The 23,786-nt window shown below is 42.7% G+C and overlaps 1 protein-coding gene and 1 long non-coding RNA gene across 2 annotated transcripts; both read left to right on the top strand.

Annotated features, from left to right (window-relative positions):
- Nucleotides 1–1,543: 1,543 nt before the first annotated feature.
- LOC121853855 lies at nt 1,544–5,109 on the top strand. Its single transcript, XM_042348233.1, has 4 exons — nt 1,544–1,652; nt 2,051–2,759; nt 2,859–3,585; nt 3,643–5,109. Exons 1-4 carry the CDS (start codon nt 1,544–1,546, stop codon nt 5,107–5,109), a joined length of 3,012 nt encoding a protein of 1,003 aa, XP_042204167.1.
- A 2,380-nt stretch (nt 5,110–7,489) lies between these two features.
- Nucleotides 7,490–8,406, top strand: LOC121853808. Its single transcript, XR_006086414.1, has 2 exons — nt 7,490–7,546; nt 7,758–8,406. It is a non-coding gene; the product is annotated as an uncharacterized LOC121853808 (long non-coding RNA).
- The last annotated feature ends 15,380 nt before the right edge of the window (nt 8,407–23,786 follow it).

Raw genomic sequence — 23,786 nt, 5'->3', positions numbered from 1 at the left:
GATGTTACAGCCGCAGAAACTGAAAGGGGCCACCCTCTGCCTGAGTCTGAATGCTTAGCACCTGACCAAAATCCCGGATCTAACATATTGGCAGAAGTACGACGAACTGTGACTGAAATGCTGGAAGCATATTTTGCAAAAGGGAACACAGCACGACGTTTGGACGAAGGGAGCGACCAACTCAGGCTGAAGACAACATCAGGGGGGGGGGGACTCTTGGCAAGTCTCCCACTGTGATGACTGGACGCCCCAAAGGCCATGAGGAATCGACCGACAATGACGAAGACGTGCAAAGAGTTGAAATGGAGCTGCCTGAAAGGAGAGAGAAGTACGGCGGCAAGGAAGAATCCGGCAGCACCTCAACTTCACTGAAGGGTATGTTGTCATCCTACCACATGCAAAATGCACGCATCCCTACTTTCAAGGGGGAGAGCCGTGGAGAATATTGGGACTACATGAATAGCTTCAAGAGATATGTGGGAACCTTCACTGCCCCAGATTCGGAGAAACTTCAAATGTTAATCCACTCGTGTTCAAGTAATATTCGGAATGTTCTGAACCCATTCACCAGGATGAAGTCCTCTGAGGGCTATAGAAAGGCCCTGAGTATCCTGAAGGACCGGTATGGTGATGAGGACGCCCATATCGAAGAATTATTGATGAACCTGATCAACGGACCACCTGTCAAAATAACCAACGGCGAGGGCTTGCAGGACTTGGCCGACGAACTTCAGGCGTGCATTTGCAGCTTTGAGTCCATGGACTGACAAGAAACCCTCGAGCATCTCCTCGTAAAGAAAGACATAATTGAAAGGCTTCCTGGTCGTTTACAAGAAAGGTATGAGATTGTAGTCCTCGATCACCCTCCAAAGAGATATGGCCACATGAAAATAAGGGACATCTGGTAGTTCATACAAAGCAGAGAGAAGGAGGCAAAAAGGGCGCATACTCGATACACTAGCCTGAGGTACGAGGGAAAAGACCGATCTAGCAAACAAACCATGACTCTTGTGACCAACAACGTGGGAGAACGAGATTGTCCACTTTCTCATGGCCCTCATCGGTTGCCACAATGCTCAAACTTCCGGAAGTTAACAAAGATGGAAAAAAGGAACACAATCAAAGAGTTGGGCTATTGCTTCTTGTGCCTAAGGGGCCGGCACCAAGCTAGCAACTGTATGTCTGGCTTCCGCCCATGCGACATCGACGGGTGTGGTAAGGCACATTCAAGATGGCTCCACCTGCCAAAGGAAGGGACAGGTGTGCCGCCAAGGAAGGCAAGTGGGAGCAGCCGCCAGATCATAAAATCGAATAGGGTAGGTGCTGACGTTAAGGAAGGCCGAGGATTCAAGAGAGAGCGCCAGGACTGTGACTTCGAAAATAGAGAACAGAGTGGTGGAACCGGAGGAAGAAAGAATAGAAAGAGAGAGCCCCAAGAAGATGACCAAGGCAATCAGCTGAGGCGGTTCGACCAAGCCGACAACAAGCAAGGAGAGAGGACATATGTGAATTACGTGGATACTACTGTAAGAGGGCTAGATCAATGACAAAGCCAAGACAAGGTCGCACTCCCACTACTAGAAGTTCAAGTAATGGGAAAGGGGTTTACAGGATCAGAGAACCACAGCGCTACTGGACACAGGCAGCGACAGGTCTTACTGTGCCAAAGGACTGGTCGAAAGACTAAGAATACGAGGGAAACCAACATTGTATGATATGGACGCGAAGTAGTACCTTAAGCTGTGTACCCTTATATTACTCCATTAATTATGTATAATAAAGTATTACAGAACATGTATTAATTCTATGTAATATCTCCATTTATTGTGCACTATGTTATGTATATAAATTATCATATTTACATTGTATGTATTCAACTTGTGAATGCTGGCATCTGTACATGCAAGCGCGCAGTAATACATAGATATAGTGAAGACAGCCAGTCCTTGTGGTGCGGAAGTGAGCTTCTTGGTCCCCTTGTATATATATCTCCCGTACGAGAATAGAACCTACTTTTAAGATAACAAGTGTTTATATATACCTTCAATAGCACAGAACATTTTGGAGGTATCAAGACGAACGTCAGAAACATCACTCTTCATAAACATTTTAACCCAAGGGGATCAATATAACACCACAGAAGTAGATCTGGAATTAAGAGGCATTAACACCCGGAGAGTGAAGTGCCCCATATCCCTTCCTAAGGTACTAGTACTTGACAGACTGCCACCTTCTTTAGAAAACTCAACAGCAACAGCCCTAGACATAGATGCTTGGGAACATCTTCGAGGACTTGCTCCACTTCCACCAAACAGACGACTCGCAGAGTTACTGATTGGACAAGATTGCCCAGATGCCCTGACTCCCCTCGAGTGTCAGACTGGGCCGGATGAAGCACCTTTTGCAATAAGGACAAGATTGGGTTGGACGATTACTGGGCCCCTATTGGGCAATTTAACTCACAGGTTTACAACGGAATGTTCCATGCTGACTGCCTCTACAGAAAAAACTCGTTTGGAAGAGCAGGTGAGGCGCTTCTGGGAAATCGAAGCATTACACCAGACCCCGGGAGATGGCTCCCCATCATCGGTAGAGGATAAACGGGTCATCAAGCTTTGGTCGTCGACTGGACAGAGAGTACAGGGACACTACCAATTCCCAATTCCATTCCGACGTCAACCGCCCTGTCTACCTAACAACAGAGCGCTCGCCGAGCGCCTATTACTGGGAGTAAAGAAACGCCTATCGAGGAACACAAGGTTGAGACTACGGTACAAGGAGGAGATGGAAAAGTAATTCAACGAAGGCTTCGCCGAAAGGGTGCCACTAAGGCAATAATCGAAGTCCGGTGGAAGTAGCTGGTACCTGCCTCATCATCCAGTACTAAACCCCAATAAACCAGACAAGGTACGGATCGTCTTCGATTGTGCAGCAGCCTTCACGAAGACTTCACTCAACAACCAAGTGCTCCAAGGACCAGACCTCTACAACAAATTAATTGGAGTACTCATGCGGTTTAGACAAGAGCCGATCGCCCTGATGGCCGACATCGAAGCAATGTTCCATCAAGTGAAGGTAAACCCCGAGCACAGAGACACTTTACGATTCCTCTGGTGGGAAGGTGGAGATTTGACACAAACGCCAATGACATGTAGGATGACAGTGCATCTCTTCGGAGGAGTGTGGAGTCTCTCGTGCACGGCCTATGCTCTGCAACGGACCTTCCAAGACTTCAGAGATGGGTTCTCGGATTCCGCCAATAGAGCGAAATCAAACTTTTATGTAGACGACCTGCTCCTGTCAGTAACTGAACCAAAAGAAGCAATTATGATATCTCGGCAGTTGCGACATCTTCTTTCCCTGGGAGGTTTCAAACTCACAAAATGGATCAGCAACAACAAAGAGGTCCTCAACACGATACCACTTGAAAGTCGACATACTGTAGTGAAGGAAGTGAACCTGGGATGTGAAGACCTACCCACGGAGAGAGCCTTGGGAATCATGTGGGACCTAAATGGAGATCAGTTTGCAGCAAAGGTTCAGGTTCCCACCCGACCAGCGACAAAAAGGGGCTTACTTGCAGTGGTAAGCTCGGTGTACGACCCTTAAGGATTCATCTGCCCTTTCAAAATCAAAGCCAAGCTCATTCTCCAAGACGAATGCAGGCGGAAGAAGGACTGGGATGAAGACATCACCAAGCAAAACCTTCACAAGTGGTTGCGCTGGCTTGAAGATTTGAAATCACTGCGAAACTTCAAAGTTCCTCGCTGCTACAGACCTGGGGGCCTGGGTTGTGCCACCTCATCGCAACTCTATCACTTCTGTGACGCCTCACAAGTGGCCTATGCAGTTGTAACGTACCTACGGACAGTAGATAATGAAGGTAATGCCAGATTTTCTTTCGTTTGTGGCAAGGCTCGTCTGGCCCCTCTCAAACAGCTAACGGTCCCAAGGCTAGAACTCTGTGCAGCAGTCCTGGCGACAAGAGCAGACCACACAATCAAGCGTGAAATTGGAGTCCCACTTGAAGAATCCGTGTTCTGGACGGACAGTATGATTGTGATCATGTACATCGGCAGCCTAGAGAAACGTTTCCATACGTTCGTTGCCAACAGGATCTCAGCTATACATGAAGTCACGGAAGAGGCCCAATGGAGACATGTACGATCAAGATGGAATCCAGCAGATGATGCTACAAGAGGCATTCCTGTTGAAGACATGTTAAAAGAATGCAGATGGATTGATGGTCCTTCTTTTTTGTCTCTACCTGAGGAGTACTGGCCGAAAAAAACGGAAATCAGACACGAACTTGAGAACGATCCTGAGGTTAAGCTCGAGGTGGTGTCATTAGCCACGGCAGGAAATAATGCTGATGCCATCATGCAACTGCTATGGAACAGGTGTTCATCATGGCATGCGCTGCAGAGAGGTGTATCCTGGATCAGGCGAGTATCCAGCATCCTGAGACACGACTTTCAGGGTGCAACATCGAAGCCGCTGGAATTGCCTGAACTACGGAATTCCAAGTGGGCCATTATTTGGTTCCTGCAGCAGGAGGCCTATGGTGAGGAGATGAGCCTCCTGCAGCACCGACAACTGCCACGACAAAGTCGACTGTACCGACTAGAGCCATACCTAGGCCAAGACGGGCTGCTCAGAGTAGGAGGAAGGTTACAAGATGCCAAAGAAAGAACTGGACCAATACTACTGCCCAGAGACCACCCAGTAACCAAACTTATAGTGCGGGAAGCACACTCCGTGGGCGCTGGCCATTCCGGGAGAGAACATACACTGTCCATACTCTGGTGTGAGTTCTGGATAGCCCGTTGCCGCCCTCTGATCGATAAGATAATAAAGGAGTGTGTCACTTGCCGCCGTAACAATTGGAAGCCAACTAGGCAAAGGGAAGCCATGCTGCCCGAAGACCGGACCAAGCCCATTCACAGTAAGACAAGGATGAAAGAGTACCAAGAGATATGGCTGCATATTCACCTGTCTAGCTACTCGTGCAGTGCACCTGGAGGTGTTGGAGTCTCTAGATACAGATGCATTCCTAAACGCTACTGTCCGCTTCATCGCCAGAAAGGGTACGACTCCGAAACGTATTAGTTCAGACAATGGCACCAACATGGTCGGTGCTTGCAAGGAACTCCGTGCGGCAGTGCGTAGTTGGAGGAATGATGAACGCATAAACAGACACTTTCAGAAGAAAGATATAGAATGGGTATTCAACCATCCAGCAGCTTCACACATGGGAAGAGTCTGGGAAAGGCAAATCCGAACAGTCAGAAAGGTTCTCAGAGCAATAGTGGGGACCCAAGTCCTGGATTAATATCGACTGCAGACGCTATTTTGTGAAGTGGAAGAAATCATAAATAATCGACCCATCACCCCTGCCTCGAGCGACGTGAAGGACCTGGAAGCGCTTACACCAGCCCACATCCTCCATGGTGGCCCACACGCTAATCTGTCACTAGGAGGATGTCTTCTGAAGGACTCATATCAACGACGGTGGCGGCACGTGCAGTTCCTAGCAGATAGCTTCTGGAAACGCTGGGTGAGGGAGTACTTCCATTACTCCGCAAAAGACAGACGTACATAGAACCAACCCGAAACCTCCAGGAAGGCGACCTCGTCCTCGTCACTGGAGAAAGTCTTCCTCGCAACAAATGGCCATTGGGCAGGGTAACGGCAGTGGTCCCAGGGGCTGATGGTCTGGTACGCCAGGTGCGTGTGCAAACAGTATCTGGGGAGTTCCAAAGGCCAGTGACCCGTGTATGCCTTCTTGAACACGCCACACCGCTGGCTTTATCGTTGGTGTCAACAGCCATGTGCCTCCCCCACCCCACACGCTGCCTGTTACCACACCAGATGTAGCGACTGGGGGCGGTGTTTACCACCAGGAGTGTCATCGCCACTGGCGTAAGTGCTGGCATCGCCGGGAGTGTTTTCACCGCTGGCGTCAGCACTAGTGTCAGTGCTGACGTTTTTGCTGTCTTACCCGAACAAAGATTAGGGGGTGGGCGGTGTTTACGGCGGCGTGGCCACCTGGACTCTTTACCACCGGGCGTGTCATCGCTACTGGAGTAAGTGCTGGCATCGCCGGGAGTGTTTTCATCGCTGGCGTCAACACTAGTGTCAGTGCTGACGTTTTGCTGCCTTACCCGAACAAAGATTAGGGGGTGGGCGGTGTTTACCGAAAAGAGATCATGACTGCTAATATATGGTTAAAAAGGCGGAGTGGCCAACTGGACTCTAGGAGACTGCCCCCTCAAGTGATGCTGTGAGGATCAACACTCTGCTAGCAGTGGGGAACAACAACTCCTAATCCTGGCCGAGTTTTGTACTGGAACAATTTACACAGAACTATCTTCCCTTGGACCACCATACTGGTTCGCATTGACCCGCACTTGTATGTACAGCCAAAGTGATGACATACCCCTCAGTACTGAAATATTGTGGACTAATTATGCCCACTCGTTCCTGCCTTATCTGGAGCAATAAGACAACGCGGAATGAAGTGTAGCTAAGATTAATAGAGTTACGATCTTTGTATCATGTCATTATGCTCAATAATCAATTATAATTAAGATAAATTGTGTGAGAGTAACTAATTATGTATCAGCTAGATCACCATGTAATACTAATGAACGGCTTGTTGTCTGCAGGTTTTGACCACATCAATAAATATTGAATGCGTCAAAAGACGGGTTTCAATCATTCCCTTCGACTTGCCCGTCACCTGAACGTCCTTAACTAAGGCGTTTACATGTGGATAACTGGTGAGTTATCCCTAGAAAGAAACGTGTTTTCTCTAGCTCAGGTGCTGTCCATTTTCTGTGACTTCCTGAAACCAACCTGTCTATAAGTAAATTTGAATGTGAGAGAGAACTCCATTGTTTTGAGTCAACTTAGATGTGTCTGATTACAATTAAAACATTTAAGATCATTTGTGAGTGATGTTGAAAGCTTCAACTGTCTTTATTGTTAGTAACACTTGTCAAGTAAGTGGGTGTCGAGTCTGCCAGTACGAATGGCATTCCGTGATATCGTCCTTGGGGATAGCCATGAGTTTCCAATTGCTACTGAAGTTAGATTTTTTTTTATGCCCAAACATCAGAGAATCTGATATTTGTAGTTTGATGATTGTCAGTTGTCTATTTAAGAAAGTCATTAATCTCCTGAAAAGAATATGTCACACTCTTATCTCCAAGATCTCAACGTATACCCATAGAGGGTCCTTGCCTTGAAATCCCGCTGATGTTGTGAGAACGTTAAGAGCGTGTGTATTTGATGCCTATTTCACTTTTTCCTGGCAAGCTCAATCGCTGATTAGATTATAAAAATAGACATAAGAAATTCACCTGATCCATGACACTGATTTTCATAGTTGAATGTACAGCAACTGAGTTGAATAGAATTTCTGTTGTTTGTGAGATTAGCCCTTCTAGCATGCTTGCACAGGCCTGAGTTGCCAGTAGCCCGTATATAAACGAATGCATGAGGATGACTCACACGCTCGTGAATCTCCCTCAACACATCTTAGGTATGTGAACGATTGTTTCCCGCCGCCATGTAAAGTCAGTTGAACTCAGTTGAATTTTGTTAATATCAGTGTTCATGTTTTAACACAGTGAAATGATCATGTACCAAGCATAATTAAAGTAACGTCTATATCGTTGCCAGCTTTATATTATGTGTAGTTGATGTTAGACCATTTTAACATGCTCGTGACTCTTCCTCAACACATTCTCCAGGCACAGAGTGGGTGTTAGCTGAATACCCAGCAGCTGCATACCAGCTGGCTGTCGTGAAGGATGTTGTTAATTCGGCACGATTGAATTGAGCGAGTCTCGCGCCCTGGGAACTAAGCCCATGGGACGAACTCCCTCTCAGAGTGTTGGACTGCAACCGACCTAACAAAGCTCTTCGTTTGTTGGTGTGACACCAGTGTGACACCCTGGTCCCAAAGTATTATTGTTGTGCCTGATTGGGAATAACTAGCAGAAATACCAGTACAATTATCCCAAGTTGAGTATTAAACCCCTAAATATTGATGTTACCAGTAATAACGTTTGTTATGTGGGTTGTGAGTACATTATTCAAATGTACTACCAACTGATTCCTACCTATTATTGTTGTACCTGATTGGGGATAACTAGCAGGATTATAGTTATCTCATGTTGAGTATTGAACCCTTAAATATTGATGTTACCAGTAATAACGCCTGTTTTGTGAGTTGAGAGTGCTGTACATCATTTATATGTACTACCAACTGATGTAAGAAGCGAGAGTATCTAATTGGAATTGCAAATGAATAAGGCCAAGGAGTTGATCCTTGTAATTGTATGTTAAAGACATCTTTAACCAAACTTAATTTCATAACAATAAACCATGTTTAGAGTATGTTAGATGTATCATTTTCCCTCAGTATCTACCTTTACTCTTGTCCAATAGTTTGATACCAGAATTACAGAACCACATGTGCCCAAACCCTCGCCATGCTACCAGAGGTCAGAATTGAATTGTAACAGCTTAGCCAGAAAAATACAGATACAGAGTGGATAATAATAACAATATTAACTTGGCTGAGCCAGTTGAGAACCTGATCTCTCTTTGAGGTTATGAAGTAACTATAGGAAATGAAATAACTAGACAGAACTAATGGAGAAAATGAATGAAGTAAGAAATTAAGAGAATAATAGGTTGAAGAGTTAAAAATTAACCACGATGAGATAAAACAGCATAGGAAAAGAAAAAAAAAGGTCCCCGCCCTTATACCACCACCACCACCCAGACCACTAACATACCCACAACCAACTCCACCAACCTGCCACACCCCCACCTGACCATAAGCAGGCAACTACCACAAACGCCAAACTAATAACAAACTTAACAAACTTCCACAGAAACCACAAAAAGCATCACACACAAAACACAAACAGAAACCCCAACAAACTCCCTGTAGACTCCGCACCTCCCAAACTACCACCACTACTAACAAACCTCCCAAGTACACTCATCCCACATCCCCCTTCGCCACCTCAGCCAAACCCACACCTGACTCCATTCAAGCAACTACCACCACCACCAACCACGCCACTAACAAACCACAACAATCTCCACCAATTTTGCTGCACCTACACCTGACCTCACCCAGGAAGCCACAACACCCATACCAATAATAGATTACCAGAGAAACCACAAAACAAACAGTTACACCTCGCCTTCACCACTCCCAGACAAGGAAAGACTCAAAATAGCAATTAAAATGTACCAACACATTATACATTACTTTAAATCACCCGACAAGCTCCCTAACCACAGCCCATCTCCCACCACCTCCTCATCCACCTACAAGCACATCCCCTGCATACCTGCACCAACACACCTACATCCCAGAAGAGATCACGATCTGTTTCGGTCACTCTGAAAACACAATCATAACTTAGTTGAGAAACACTCAGATACAGGAAACACTCCTTTAAAACAAAAACAAGACAAAAAGCAACAAGGCCAACAAAGACAGTAAAAGCCATGCAAACATGATCACCATAATACAGTGCAACTGTAGAGCATACTTTACAAGCAAACACATCATCTCTATCCTTCTACAGTACAAGAACACAAGCCAGACATCCTCCTTCTCAACTCAACATACGCAACACAAAAATCAAGCACCTTAGCTACAAGTGCAGACAATCATCACAATAAAATCACGAGGGTGTAACAATCCTCACCAGATCCTCCATCAAACACGAATTCATCACCAATTTCACCTTTAAACACTTTATGGCCTCCAAGATCAATACTAACACGGGCAGATACTGATATACACAACGTACACAAGGCCAACCACTCGCATCCCTTTCACAGACCTGAATTCCACCTTCAACAACACAAACCTATCATTAATACTAATGGCTGATCTCAACGCAAGACACAGCATTCTAAAATAACAACACAACAGCCATGACCAACAACTACACATGTTCACACACAAAAACCTTCATCACATTTGACTTTTCTTCCCTACGTATTACCCTGGACTTGACAGAAACAACACAAACATAGTCATCACAAACACATTATCCCTTCAATTTCAACATTAAGTTTCACCAGGCCCCCTTGTCAGGTTCAGATCACATACCCATTGTTATGTTCTGGGTAATAAGTTCAATATACAGGAACGAACACAAACACCTGTATAGATTTTGTAGGTTCGATTTACTGGATAAGAGATATGTACACAGAGGGAAGTAGTGCTCTCCGACCTAGCTGCTTGTCAACTGTTCTATAGACGACGTATGGCAAGTGATACATTAGCAGCTTCCATACGTCGCCAGGCACATTAATTAAGCATGTGGGATATGGTAATTACATTGCCACACGCTGCTAGCTAGGCTGAATAAATAATACATAAATGGAGCACATACATAATATACATACATAATATATAATCCAGCATACATAATATACATACACCCATTACACTACAACCCCATCCTGATCCCAACACCTCCACCACAATATCAAAACCTTGACGCAGACTGGGACACTTTAAAATCCACACTAGTCGAACAAGAACAACAATACACACTCACTCTCGAGCACCAACCAACAGGAAAAATATAGAAAACGTACACACAAATCTATAACACAAAGACCAACTCAGAGGACACACACATACCAACACGTTCTCACAAGAAAAGATAATCCTTCAAACCTTCTATCAGAACACAACGATTGCTACACTGCTACAGACGACGATTCACAAAAACCAAAACTACCTTGCACCAGTACAAAGAGACATCACTGGACTAAGAAGACACAGGAGCACAGGACACACAACCTCCAGGAATTCTAACAAAGAATTGTCAAACTCAGGGGGATATCCCGGTCCCCATTCGATTTTCTGTTAGTAAACGGGAGATGAATCAGAGAGCCAGCTGAAGTAGCACAGACATTAAAAAAACACTGGGAACACATCTTCCACCAACACACCCCCAACCCAACACAGACCCATCCTAAACGGCATAAACAACATCCCCACACTACAAGATAGAACCACACCAAAAATACTATAGACACCATTACTCTCACACAAGAACACATCCTCACTGCATCATTCACCCCAGCAGAAGTCAAACAAGCACTCGACAGAGCAACGAAGAAAACACCACACCAAGCGACAGCAAGATAGGACACCAAATCCTTAAACAATTACCCCTAGAAACAGTCACAGCCATCACATACCTCTACAACACTTAACTTGCTTCAGGATACTTCCCCAAACTCTTTAAGGCAGCCACAGCCATGATAATCCCAAAACCAGGCAAAAACCATACAGACCCATCAACCACCTACAAGTCTTAGTCAAGACATTTGAAAAACAACCTTGAAGATGAAGAACTGCTTTCATATAAACAGTTTGGACTAGGTTCACCTGCAGCTTCAGTCGCCACCACTCCCTGATCACCATTACTGTCTGCCATCGTTTATTTTAACTCACCAATAACAACTCACTGTAACTACACAGACATTAGACACAGTGCATTCTCAAAATCCGCTCGGAATACGACTCAACTGACCAGTCACTGACTAACGGTTAATACTATACGAGACTGACACAAATGAATTTGGGGGGAGGTACACGTAATTATTCTTACTCCCTTCAAACACTCTCACTGCAAGGCTGAAAGTAACCAGGCATCTGATCTCGAAATACACACAGTGCACCATACATCCCACCAATTGGCTAGCTATTACACTCTAGAGTAGGCCAATAATGAACCACTCTGCATTTAGAATTCTTAGGTAAGCACCTTCTCAAATGTAATTTTAAAATTTTATAGCAGAGAACTCAGATATTATAATGATATCAATAAACACACTACAAAATATTAAATGCTAGAACATGGCCTCCCTAGCACACAAATATTAATGAATGTTACAACCTCCAACTACACATCCACTTAACCTTGAACTGTGCAATACTTCCGGGGCCTCTACTATGATGAAACAGTTCACCAAGACACTAATGCCATGGCCCGAATATATACTCACTGTCTGTAAGTAATACCTGAATTAACAGGTTGGGAAAAAATGGCAGATTATCACTCATAAAACACTTCATAAATTAATAACCCTCATCTAAAAATTTTAAATCACAGACCAAAGATATTCGTTAAGGAAATCAATAGTTGGCAGTCTTACTCTGAATATTTTACGTTCCCATACAACAGTAATGCAAGTATAATTTATTAAAAAAAAATTCTGAACCAATTGTTTTTCTTACGCAACTTCCAAGTGAAATCTTTAAATTTGAAATGTTATTTCAACTCTCTGCCAAAACACAAAGAAACAATTATGTACACTTCTTCAACATTGTTTCCACAAAAAACCAAAAAAAACAAAAAAAACAATAAGTACCTATGAAATAACTATGTCCCTACCTAACTCGTACAAAATTCACAAAAAAAGGAACAAAATTATTAGGAAACTGATATAATCACTGATACATAGAAATGGTTATTAGGTACCTGTACAGAGAAATGGTTATTACTAATCACAGTTAAAAACAGCCCAGAGCACCACGTTCATTCTTCACAACTTGATACCATATTAAATTACGACCACAGCTGCGAACCATTTGTAGGGGCGAGAGATTGCTGTCACCTATTATAAGGGATCTACTTCCTATCATTGTACTTTACTTTCTCTCTCTTTCCAACCACTTCAACAATTACTGTACTTTCTGACTTAACTTCTGACTTGTGGTAGCATGGCTCGAGGGTACGACATGTGGGTAAATGTAATAACGGTACCAAGATATATGGAGAAAATAAAGGTGATCACTGTAGGAAAATAGTACCCCTAACATACAATAAAAATGGTTTACTAAAATAATGCTAGGCTTTTGACTACTTCCAGTAACACAATAGTGACAATGTCCACTCCATAGCAATACTCAGACACTTGTTAACACGGTACACTACATATCTCACAATCACCCGTACTTGGTGTACCTGTAAAAAACATATACATTGTAAATATGCATAGAGTACACTTGGAATCCAACAACAGCCCAGAGAACCTGACAGATTGCTCTCGTTGACAGAACAGAACTCGTAGCACTGGTATTCCTTATAAATACCTCCCTTGCTACTCTGTTACATAGCCAAGCAAAACATGGCGACCTTCACACTAGGTAACTCCAGACTCCCATACAATTGGAAATAACATACCAGAATACACGGGCGCAATTACGACCCACGCACTACTCAGGAGTGGGCTCATACAAACAGCGACATAGCCTAAGCTGGTGTTGTTTACGTCGCGGAGTGGCCACAGGGGACAGTGGACGTCTTTGGTGCACGTTCTTAGTAGCCGACTGGTTCACAACATAACCGTGTTGGAGGCGATATCCAACCTTTTGGATATTTCTCCATCACTAAATACTAGTGTAGACGTCGTTCCAGAATCCAGGGTGACACAACCAGCTTGGCCTACAGGTTCCTATGTGTACGGAGTGGGGGTCGGGGCTTATTGAGTGAATGACACGAATGTCGTAACATTACGAGGCTGAAGGCGCTTGAATACTATTTAAACACAACACAGCTACGTTAATGGCTCACTGCATATTCACACGACAATAACTAAGTCAAAAAACACTCAATATAACGAGATGGAACATGGACTACTATACCCAAGGTCAATATAGAGAGGTTAGCCGGCGCGCAGGTGAGGTCCGAGGCGGGCGGGAGTGATGACGTCAGATGAACCACTCTGCCTGCGTCTCCTTGTATTTTGACAAGTTGACCCCAAGTCTTACCCATTAGGGTGTGTCATAGGAGGGAAGATCAGCTAAAACTAATGGCCCATCACTTTTTTAGTAGATTTTAGTGAATATAAACAGAAAATAATTTCAGTTTCAATAATTTGCAACCTTTTGCTAGGTAAATTTTAGCGTGAAATTTATCGAAAATCTAACGTACAGCTGCATTAGTGCATTACAATTAAATAGTGAACATTGCTTTCTGACTTCATTCTTTAACAACCCAACTAACAATATTTTTTTCTGTTTCAGATTCTGATGCATTTATAAGTTGATATTATTTGCGATGGCTGCTTGTGTCAGGACGAGGAACCAAAAATCCAGCCATCTCAGTCACTATCTTGGGTCTGGAGAGAGCTCCTGAAGTCGGAGTTGCCTACATTGAGAGATGCTTTGAGATACGGTGTTTTAATCAGGCAAATCAGTGAAAAGAACCAAAGAACTTACACAAACAAAGACATTGCCAGTGATATGACCAAAGCTGTCTTGGCACAGTACACTCTGGCTAACGCTCAGTTCAAGCCTCCAGTCATAACAAGTCAGAAGAAGATTAGTGAGAGACTGCTAGCCAGTTGGGAAAAGGCAAGAGATATCTCTCTTGGGAGAGGAAAACTTGCAGTTAAGGACAGTTTTGCCAAGCAACTGGACCAATTATTTGACATAATTACTTGCAAGTGCCCAATTGTTCTCTGTCCTGAGTTTGGATGCGATCGTGACTGTAAATCCGAGGCCCACATCTCCTGTATTTGTCAAAGCACAGAGAGAGAAGACTGGCAGTATAGGGGCTCTCATGATTTCTAGCCAAGATATTCCGGAGTCCAAGAGACAGGAGGCTGCCACAGAGAGACAGAAGAGGAGAAGAGTTGCCGAGGAAAAGAGACTTGAGAAGGCCCAGGGTGAGGTAAAAAAGGCCGATGATTGGGGTCAAGCTGATTCAGAGTTTAATGACTTCCCCATGGCTGATCCGAGTGCTGACCAGGAGAATGGTGACTTTGTCCCTAACCCAGAAAATAATGATCCCAAACCTTCCAGGCATAAGATTCGAAATAGGAAAGATATCCCGAGCATAGCTCTGGCCAGCATGCGACACCACACTGGTCTCAGAGAAACTGCAGAGATAGCAACAGCTGCCTGCATTGACGGTGGTTTGATAACACCTGATGATGTTCACCTGGTGATAGATCATAACAAAGTAAGGAGAGCGCAGGAGAAACTTGTCAGTAACCTAGAAGAGGAGTTTGATAAGGAGATAAGAGAAAATGGAATCAATTGTTTGTTCTTTGATGGGAGAAGGGATGACACTAAAGTGTTCATGAAAGTTGGAGATTCTGACAAGTTGTTCCCTGCCATGGTGAAGGAGGAACACTACTCCTGCTGCAGTGAACCAGGAGGGAAGTATTTGTGGCATTTCACTCCAGAGAAAGATGACATCAGGAAACCAGCTGAGATAGTGGCAGATAACATTGTGAACTGGCTCAGAGAGAGGAACGTAGACCAGACCCTGCAGGCCATTGGAGGGGACAGCACCAACACGAACACAGGGTGGCAAGGGGGGTCATACAGTGGATAGAGCGGAAGATTGGGAGGAAGCTGGTCTGGATTGTTTGTGACCTCCACACCAACGAGTTGCCACTCAGACATCTGATCCAGGAGCTGGATGGCAAGACTCTTTCAAACAACAGATGGTCTGGTCCTCTTGGCAAGATGCTGGACTCTGCCACTGAGTTAGAAATAAATCCGAGCTTTGAAAAAATCACAGTTGGCCCTCCACTCGTTGAGCTTGCACATACTGTCATTGACGACCTGAGTACTGACCAGTACTATGGTTACATGATTTGCAGTGCCATCAAAACTGGGGTCATGCCTGATAGACTTGCTTACCTGCAGATAGGTCCAGTTTCACATTCTAGGTGGCTCACAACGGCTCTCAGGTTCTGCAGAATTTGGGTCGCTCATCATAAACTGAAAGGGAACCAGCTTCACAACCTGAGACTTATTGTCCAATTCATCGTGAGTGTCTACTTGCCAAATTGGTTCAACACCAAGGTCAAGTCATCGTTCTCCGAAGGTCCGAGGCATGTTCTCTTCCAGCTTGAGCTCCTGAGGAGTCAGCCAAGGAAGGTTGTTCAGATTGTGGAGCAGACTGTGAGGAGATCTTCCTGGTATGCTCATCCCGAGGCAGTTCTGCAGACAATGCTCTGCAGTAAGGATGAGGAGGAGAGAAGAGTGGCAGTCAAAAAGATCTTGGATATGAGACTTATGAGAGGATCTGGGCATGACGAATCAGTTGGTGACGATTCCTTCAGGGTCAGGAAGACTCCTGAAGTCAATCTAGGTGCCAAGACCCTCACTGATCTCATAGATCTGGATAACATCCAGGCTGGCAGTGAGCCCCCTCTTACCTGCAGCCTCACCAATGTTCAAGTCAGAGCTTTCCTGGACAACCCCATGCATGTCCCTGCCTGGCCCTCGCACACCCAGAGTATAGAGCGTTGTGTACAGCAAGTGAGCGAGGCCAGCAGTCACGTGTACAGCCAGGAGAGGAGAAGGCTACATCCGAGCTCAGGTGGTCAGCAGGGAGGTGATGAGTAGAAACAGAAGCAAGAAAGACATTTTCTCTATGGTGTGCAGCAACACCGGGTCGTAGTAGTAAAACCGGTTTTTGTATTTGATGATTTTGTTTTCTAAAGGAATATTAAATTTAATAAATGTGTCAAGATCATTCGTTTCACTATTCTGGATCATTTTCATCCTAATAAATTAACCTGATACATTTACTTTACATTAAATAAGCTATTTAGTGGTATTGGTAAAAGGGTGGGAATACTGAATTTTCATAAGATTTCAAGTTAAAATTTACCTAGCAAAAAATGAAAACTTTTCAAATCTGAAGATATCACATGATTCTGCACATAGAACTACATCATTAATACCATGGGCCGATTTTTCAAACTCAAAAAAAAAAAATTCGCCTCCGTATGACACACCCTACTCCACACAACTGTCCGGGATGTGATGATGAAATATTAAATCCGCTTTACTCTCGTAAGACAACTCAGGAGTGGACTTAAGTTAAGTTTCCAAGATCCCAAGCTCTAGCACACTAAATTGCTTTGTGCATGTGGTCTTAGCTAAAGCAGATGACTTAAGTGCGCTAGCAGAAAGCAATGGGACGATTTTACTTAATTAATAAATATATATCTATATACATTATCTCATAAGTCCATGTAGCACGAAGACTTCCATATACAAACAATACCTCACTAGTCGGGAATACTAGGCTTTGTTATATTCCACACAAAGCCTGTTCATCGTGCTTGTTAAGCGCCGTGAGCTTCCACTGGGGATTGCCCGTGCCAACCATGTGGTCGGAGTAACATTTTACCGAATCCATCTAGGAAACAAAAGACTACATATACATCTCATCAGTCTATATAACACGTGTGGAATATAACAAAGCCTAAAATTCGCTGTACTTGTGGCGTGGTGGTAATGATCCCTCTTCACACGCAGAGGTACAGGGTTCGATTCCCGACTAGTGAGGTATTGTTTATATATCCATCTCTCTATCTAAATATTTTTATTTTTATTTATGTAGTAAAGATTAATAGCCTACAGTACAATCATACCTATACAAATATTTATCGATGGTAACACATAATTATAACATTAGTAAAAAAAAAATTCCAATGTGGTCCTATCTATCAATCTATCTATCTATCTATCTATCTATCTATCTATCAGGTTGTCTTCCTAATCTGCAGATTCCCTACGAACCTATTGCAATGGTAAATATCTGAAAATATACGAGTTACTGGTAAGCATTTATTTTTCTCTCAATATTTTTAATTTTCTCTAAATTTTTAAAGAAGGCTAAAGAAGACTTTATTTTTGTCAGTTTTGCATTCTTATTGCCCCGTATAATGCATGGCAAGACCTATACAGTGTATTTGAAATATTGGTTTTACTGTTTTTTAACTAAATTGTCTGGAAATCTTCTTAGCATCATTTAATTATATTCCGAAATAGATCGAAGATTGTCATCTGTTCCTTCATCGTAAAAAGTTATTGACCTTTGAAACAAATTAAGCTAATATATGATGAATCAATGTGACTAAATTGTATGACGATTTTACAGAATGAATATCTATCTTTCCATCAAGAATATAATGAACACTGTGTGTTTGTGGGTGTTGCTATGTGTGTTGTTATGTACGCGTGAGTTTATTTTATATGCAAGGGGCATTTGTTAAACTGTCACTAGTTATTTGGATGGGTCGTGACCAAAGATGAACTTGGATTACTTATCAAATAGTCGCAAAATGACTGATAGGAACTGGATATCACTCGTATAATAATGACTATGGCTTAGAAAATAAAATTATGATATTGGAGCGGTAATTCGGAAGGTATATGAACTATATGGTGATATTCGCAATATGTCAGAGTATTAAGACAACTTGTCGAATGGAGAATAAAGGGGATTTTAGACGTCTAAAGAATGAGAGAGGAGTGGAAGTAAATTTAAAAGAGAAAGGGAGAAGGAGAGGAGAGATAAAGGGAGACAACACTTTATTAAAAGTTAACATTATAACGTTGTGTAACTTGAGGAAAATAAACTCGATCGCAAGTGAGTCAAGTCTGTTGTCTTATGTTTGGATAGAAGAGAACAGCTGGTAGAATACGTATACATATTGCTAGTACACCTGAAGAACGTGTATGGACGTTTTACAGGGGTGAATATGAGGGGAAAATATTTAAGTGTATCGGTGTATTATGGTGCTTAATCTTCAGGTAAAATAATCTAGTAGAGGGAATCTTTAGGTAATCATTATTTTTAAACAAAATTTCAGATTCCAGAGTGACAGCGTGTTTCAAGGCGCGTTTTATTTCAAAGCTGATTTTGTCATTTTGAACGTAGCCGACGAAAGAAAAGGAAATATTTGCTATTAGCTAGTGGTGCTGATGCTGCGTCTTAGAAATGCAACACAATTGTTAAGTAGATTACTATGTATATCTAGTTTACTGGAATAAAAATCTATTATGTAGTTGCTTAGTTGCCATTTCTAGCGCATGTGCAACTGGAGTGCCGTGGTTATCAGCAGGACGAGCCGTGTGTAAGACAGTTTGACGGGTAGCGTTCACACGCTCAGTAATGCACCCTGCTGCTTTCCCTAAAGGTAAACGGATTTACCCTCAACTGAGGGACAATACACTTCCCCAAAACGCTAAAACAACATCGTCGTTGTTTGAGAAGATAAAGGGAAACGGATCAAGTGTTTTTCCGTGACTCACCATTCCCAGAATAGCTCCGACCAGATGGCTGCCCGAGGAACGTCTCGTCTGGGGCTCAGTGTTACCTGCACGACCACTGTGCAAGCAGCCAGCAGCCAGAAGAGGTGTTCAGGGAGGAGTACACAGGAAGCAACTCCACTAGATACTCACCAATGTTCGGTCACGACCCCCAGTGTTACTCCTACGATAACAAATGCTACTGTGCCAGTTACCAACCATACAGACTACCGCAGGAGAGTTCTATTGATTCCAACACGACTTCTGAGCCTCCACTCACCACTCATTTGACGCCAGATGAAGTCCGTAGTTTCTACAGTAGCTTAGAGCATGACAGACGGCCGAACGAACAACCAGTACGTGCTTATCCCATGTCAACTTCCAGCATAAACGATGATGTTCATTACGAAAGACAGTTATCGTGTGGTGGTGGTGGTGGTGGTGGTACGACAAATCACCATGGTCATAAAGGACAGCACCACCTTGGGCCAAGCTGTCATGACAGCCCGCCCCCATACGACTCACTGTTCCCTAGTACCAGTCAGCCCGTAGACCAAGGAGAGAAAAATGGTGAAAACAAAGAAAAAAAAATCCTCACAACGAAAATTTAACCATAAGCAAAGGAATAAACCAGGAAAAAGCTTGGGATGATATAGTGATAAGATTGAATATTCTAAATTGATTACGCCATGTACGGAAATGCCATAACTTTAGTTGTTAAACTTGACACGGTAAGCCGAGGATAAAAGGTGTTTCACAGCCATAAACTTATGATTAAAATGATACAAACCTTAAGCCAGTTTATGTAGAATATTATCATAAGTAAATCATTAGTGTTACAAACACTGTGTATGACAATTATGCCGTGAAGAGATAATCTCCATTGGTATTTGTATTCCATTTGTAAGAATTTTTTATCATTCAAATAAAAATGTAAAACACAAAATCCAAAACTGGTTTATTGACCTTAATGTATCATGGATGTGTGTATATATATATATATATATATATATATATATATATATATATATATATATATATATATATATATATATATATATATATATATATATATATATAGGAAGTATAGAGAGTAGGAATGTAAAGATAGGAAACTTGGTAGCGTGGCCTGGATGTTATTTGCACAGCGTCACTACGCTTATCTTATCTCGTATGTCAATACACATATATCACTTCTTAAAGGGACAACTTGTTAAACACCTCTTGATACAACTATTTATTACTTCACTCAATGACATGGACACATTAATATCACTATTATATCGGGGTACTAACACATTATGCTTTACGTTACTTGACACTGACTCTCGGACACACCTGAATGAATACACTTCCCACAGTAGGTAACTCACCCTAGGACGTTCTGACAAGACTCACGTGTACCCTGACGTAGGCCCAGTGAGTGCTGGCTGGGCTGCCTCCTATGGGAGAGTCTGCTTAGCTGGCGATGCGTGGTCTGGTCGGGAGGTCTCCCTCCCGACCTGGGGAGGGGACGTGCGTGACTCTGCTTAGTGAACCGAGTGACGACCCGAACGGGAGGGGGATGACAGCAACCAGAATGAGAATCGGTATGACCAGAATCAGAATGATAATGGTAATCGAATGCCCGTGGACGGGACTGTAGGGCCTTTATATGGGGTCGGCCCAGCAGGCTTCTGACCTCTAACAATTAACACTAAACTGGTTTGATCTGGATAGTTGTGTGCAGGTGTGGTCCTGGCCAGTTGTCTTGGCTAGGTGCGGTTGTAGGTCACCGGCTCACGTCATTAGCGGGCGAGGTGAAGTCCCTTGGGTCGACCTGAGGTGTGTCAACCCGGAATGTGGTGGTACCACGAGGTCTGCAGTGCTCTTGCTGTTATATGCGGCATAATTCTGGGCTGTAAGATTTGGTCTGACAATCACTCATTACATATATATATATATATATATATATATATATATATATATATATATATATATATATATATATATATATATATATATATATATATATATATATATATATATATATGCAACCGGTCGGAATTTACTGGACTTTAATTTCTCACTTGACTTGGGGTTTATTAAAGATTGTTAGATGGTAATGGCAGTGGAAGCGCCCCTTTGAGAAAAATCCCGAACCAGCACAAGAACACTTAAATCTACTAAACAAAATGAATTGTCCGTGACCCGTGGAAGGATAGCGTCTGTGACTGGGATGAATGAGACAAACTGTAAAATTTAGACACTTATATTCCCTCCAACACTACAAACACAATCAAATAATGGTACACCAATATGCTCACCTCTTAACTTGAACTTAAAACACTACTCTGGGGAATAAAAGTTATACATGATATAGAAATTATTAGAAACTCAGGCAACAATAAATTTGAAGTATTAAGAAATGTTGCTTGCACACATGAAACAGGCCTTAAGGGATTTCAACAAAATAATATCCAGCACTGAGAAAATGGTATTCAAAAATAAGAAATTAATAACTCTACAATGCATAGGCCTTAAGGGCACTCAACAAAATTATATCACCCCAACAGATGCACTCTTCCTAACCTAACTTAACCACTACTCTGGGGAACAAAGGTTATACCTGAGATCGGAATTATGAAGAAAAATTAGATGCATTAAAAGAATCAAATCACAGTATCACTCTGGTTCCACTTAGTGCCACAAACATTCAAAAAACAATACTATCAAAATTATTTAAGAAATATTAAACCACACACGTCAAGATAACATCAGTAACTGAGAAATGGTATTAACTACACACAAATATAGTCACTATTATTGATATGTTACTGGGTCCACCAATACTCGTGAACCATGCTCCACCCAACTCAACATACACCCGTAATAAGGGAGATAAAATGTTCTTCTAGGTATCCCCTAGACTCATGGTCTCAGTGTGCGACCCTGTATCACTCAGGTAGCTTCACTTTACCCCCAGTACATCCATAAAGAGGAAGGGAGTGAGCCAATCAGACCTTGTACAGTTGAGAGAAGCTTTAGCTTCCCGTTAGCAAGAGGGTTTCACTAAGCTGCTTGAAACATGTGGTATTGTGAGCCGAGGTAGAGGAGAGCTGATGACCCCAACGATCGTCCCGTCGTCAGCTGGGCACCCAGACGGCTAGATTCCCTCAAGAGATCCTTTGATACCCCGCTAAACAGTGACAGGCCTACACTGATCGGTCCAATGGCGACAATCGCCACCCTCAATCATCAACGGCAGTCTCAAACGGCAGTCAATCTCTCGCAGTCAAACTCCGGTCAATCCGGTCAAGTGGGTTCTGACGGAAACCCTGAAATGAACTCACTGTTAGCTCTAGTTTACTTTGCCACTGCCCTATCTAACCCTGTCTGAGATCGAATGAGACTTACTTGTTATACTGCAATAGTGCAACACAGGTGACTAGGCCACGTGACTATTTCTGTGACGGACGCGCAGGGACGTCTTGTTTGTCTGAATGCTTCCCCGTGACTGAGAGAGAGCCCGCCTCGTGTCCTCTCAAGGCGTTAGCTTAGGCCTACGTGACATATTTTCCGCCTAACTAATAACTCCTTGGGACACCCGTAACATTATTCAGACTGATAAACGATCTATAATAATTTCAAATTCAATAATAGTCCCTTAACTTCATGAATCGCATCATTATTAATTCGGCAAATTACATTTAATATCACTTAGGCCTAGTTCCACAACCTCTCGCTATGTGCAGGGAGCGCTCTCTTCCCTCCGACGACCTTGAAAGCTCAGTATCGCCAATGGCGCGGTGTTTGAACATTTATTTTTGAAATTTCTGTAATGTTAAATTAATTCATTACAAGCATATATATATATATATATATATATATATATATATATATATATATATATATATATATATATATATATATATATATATATATATATATATATATATATATATATATATATATATATATATATCAAACTAAAACATGAGAAAAGATTGGACCAATACAGTCAGATACCGGCGAGCTAACTGATAACGACGGAGAAATGAGCAATAATCTGAATAAATATTTGTCAACAGTTTTCAAGACCGAAAATTTAAACATGATACCCGAGGCTCCGACTCTATACAGAGATTGTGAAGAAAGTAAATTAAGCGAGATAGTAGTGACCAGTAACGATGTTAGTAAGCAAATAGACAAATTAAAGCCTAATAAGTCACCAGGTCCCGATGAGATATTTGCCAGAGTATTAAAGGAATGTAAGGAAGAGCTTAGTATGCCCTTAGCATACCGAATGTAATATCGAGTTTCAAGAAGGGAGATAGATCACTATCCTCTAACTACCGACCAATCAGTCTAACATCAATTGTAGGCAAATTACTGGAAGCAATCATTTCAAACTCTATTCGAAATCACCTGGTGAAGCACAAGTTGATCAATGATTCACAAAATGGCTTCACAAGCGGGCGTTCATGTCTAACTAATCTATTAACATTCTTTTCATCTGTTTTCGAATCAGTGGACTAGGTGCACAATTATGATGTGGTATATCTCGACTTTAGTAAAGCCTTCGACAGAGTCCCCCACGAAAGACTAATAAGAAAAGTAGAGGCTCATGGCATTAAAGGAGATATTCTAAAATGGATTAGGGCGTGGTTACAGGACA

This window comes from Homarus americanus, unplaced genomic scaffold (genome assembly GCF_018991925.1).
Source record: "Homarus americanus isolate GMGI-L3 unplaced genomic scaffold, GMGI_Hamer_2.0 scaffold18703, whole genome shotgun sequence".
NCBI lineage: Eukaryota > Metazoa > Arthropoda > Malacostraca > Decapoda > Nephropidae > Homarus > Homarus americanus.
Note: the sequence above shows the minus strand (reverse complement) of the source record. Positions and strands in the feature narration are given on the sequence as shown.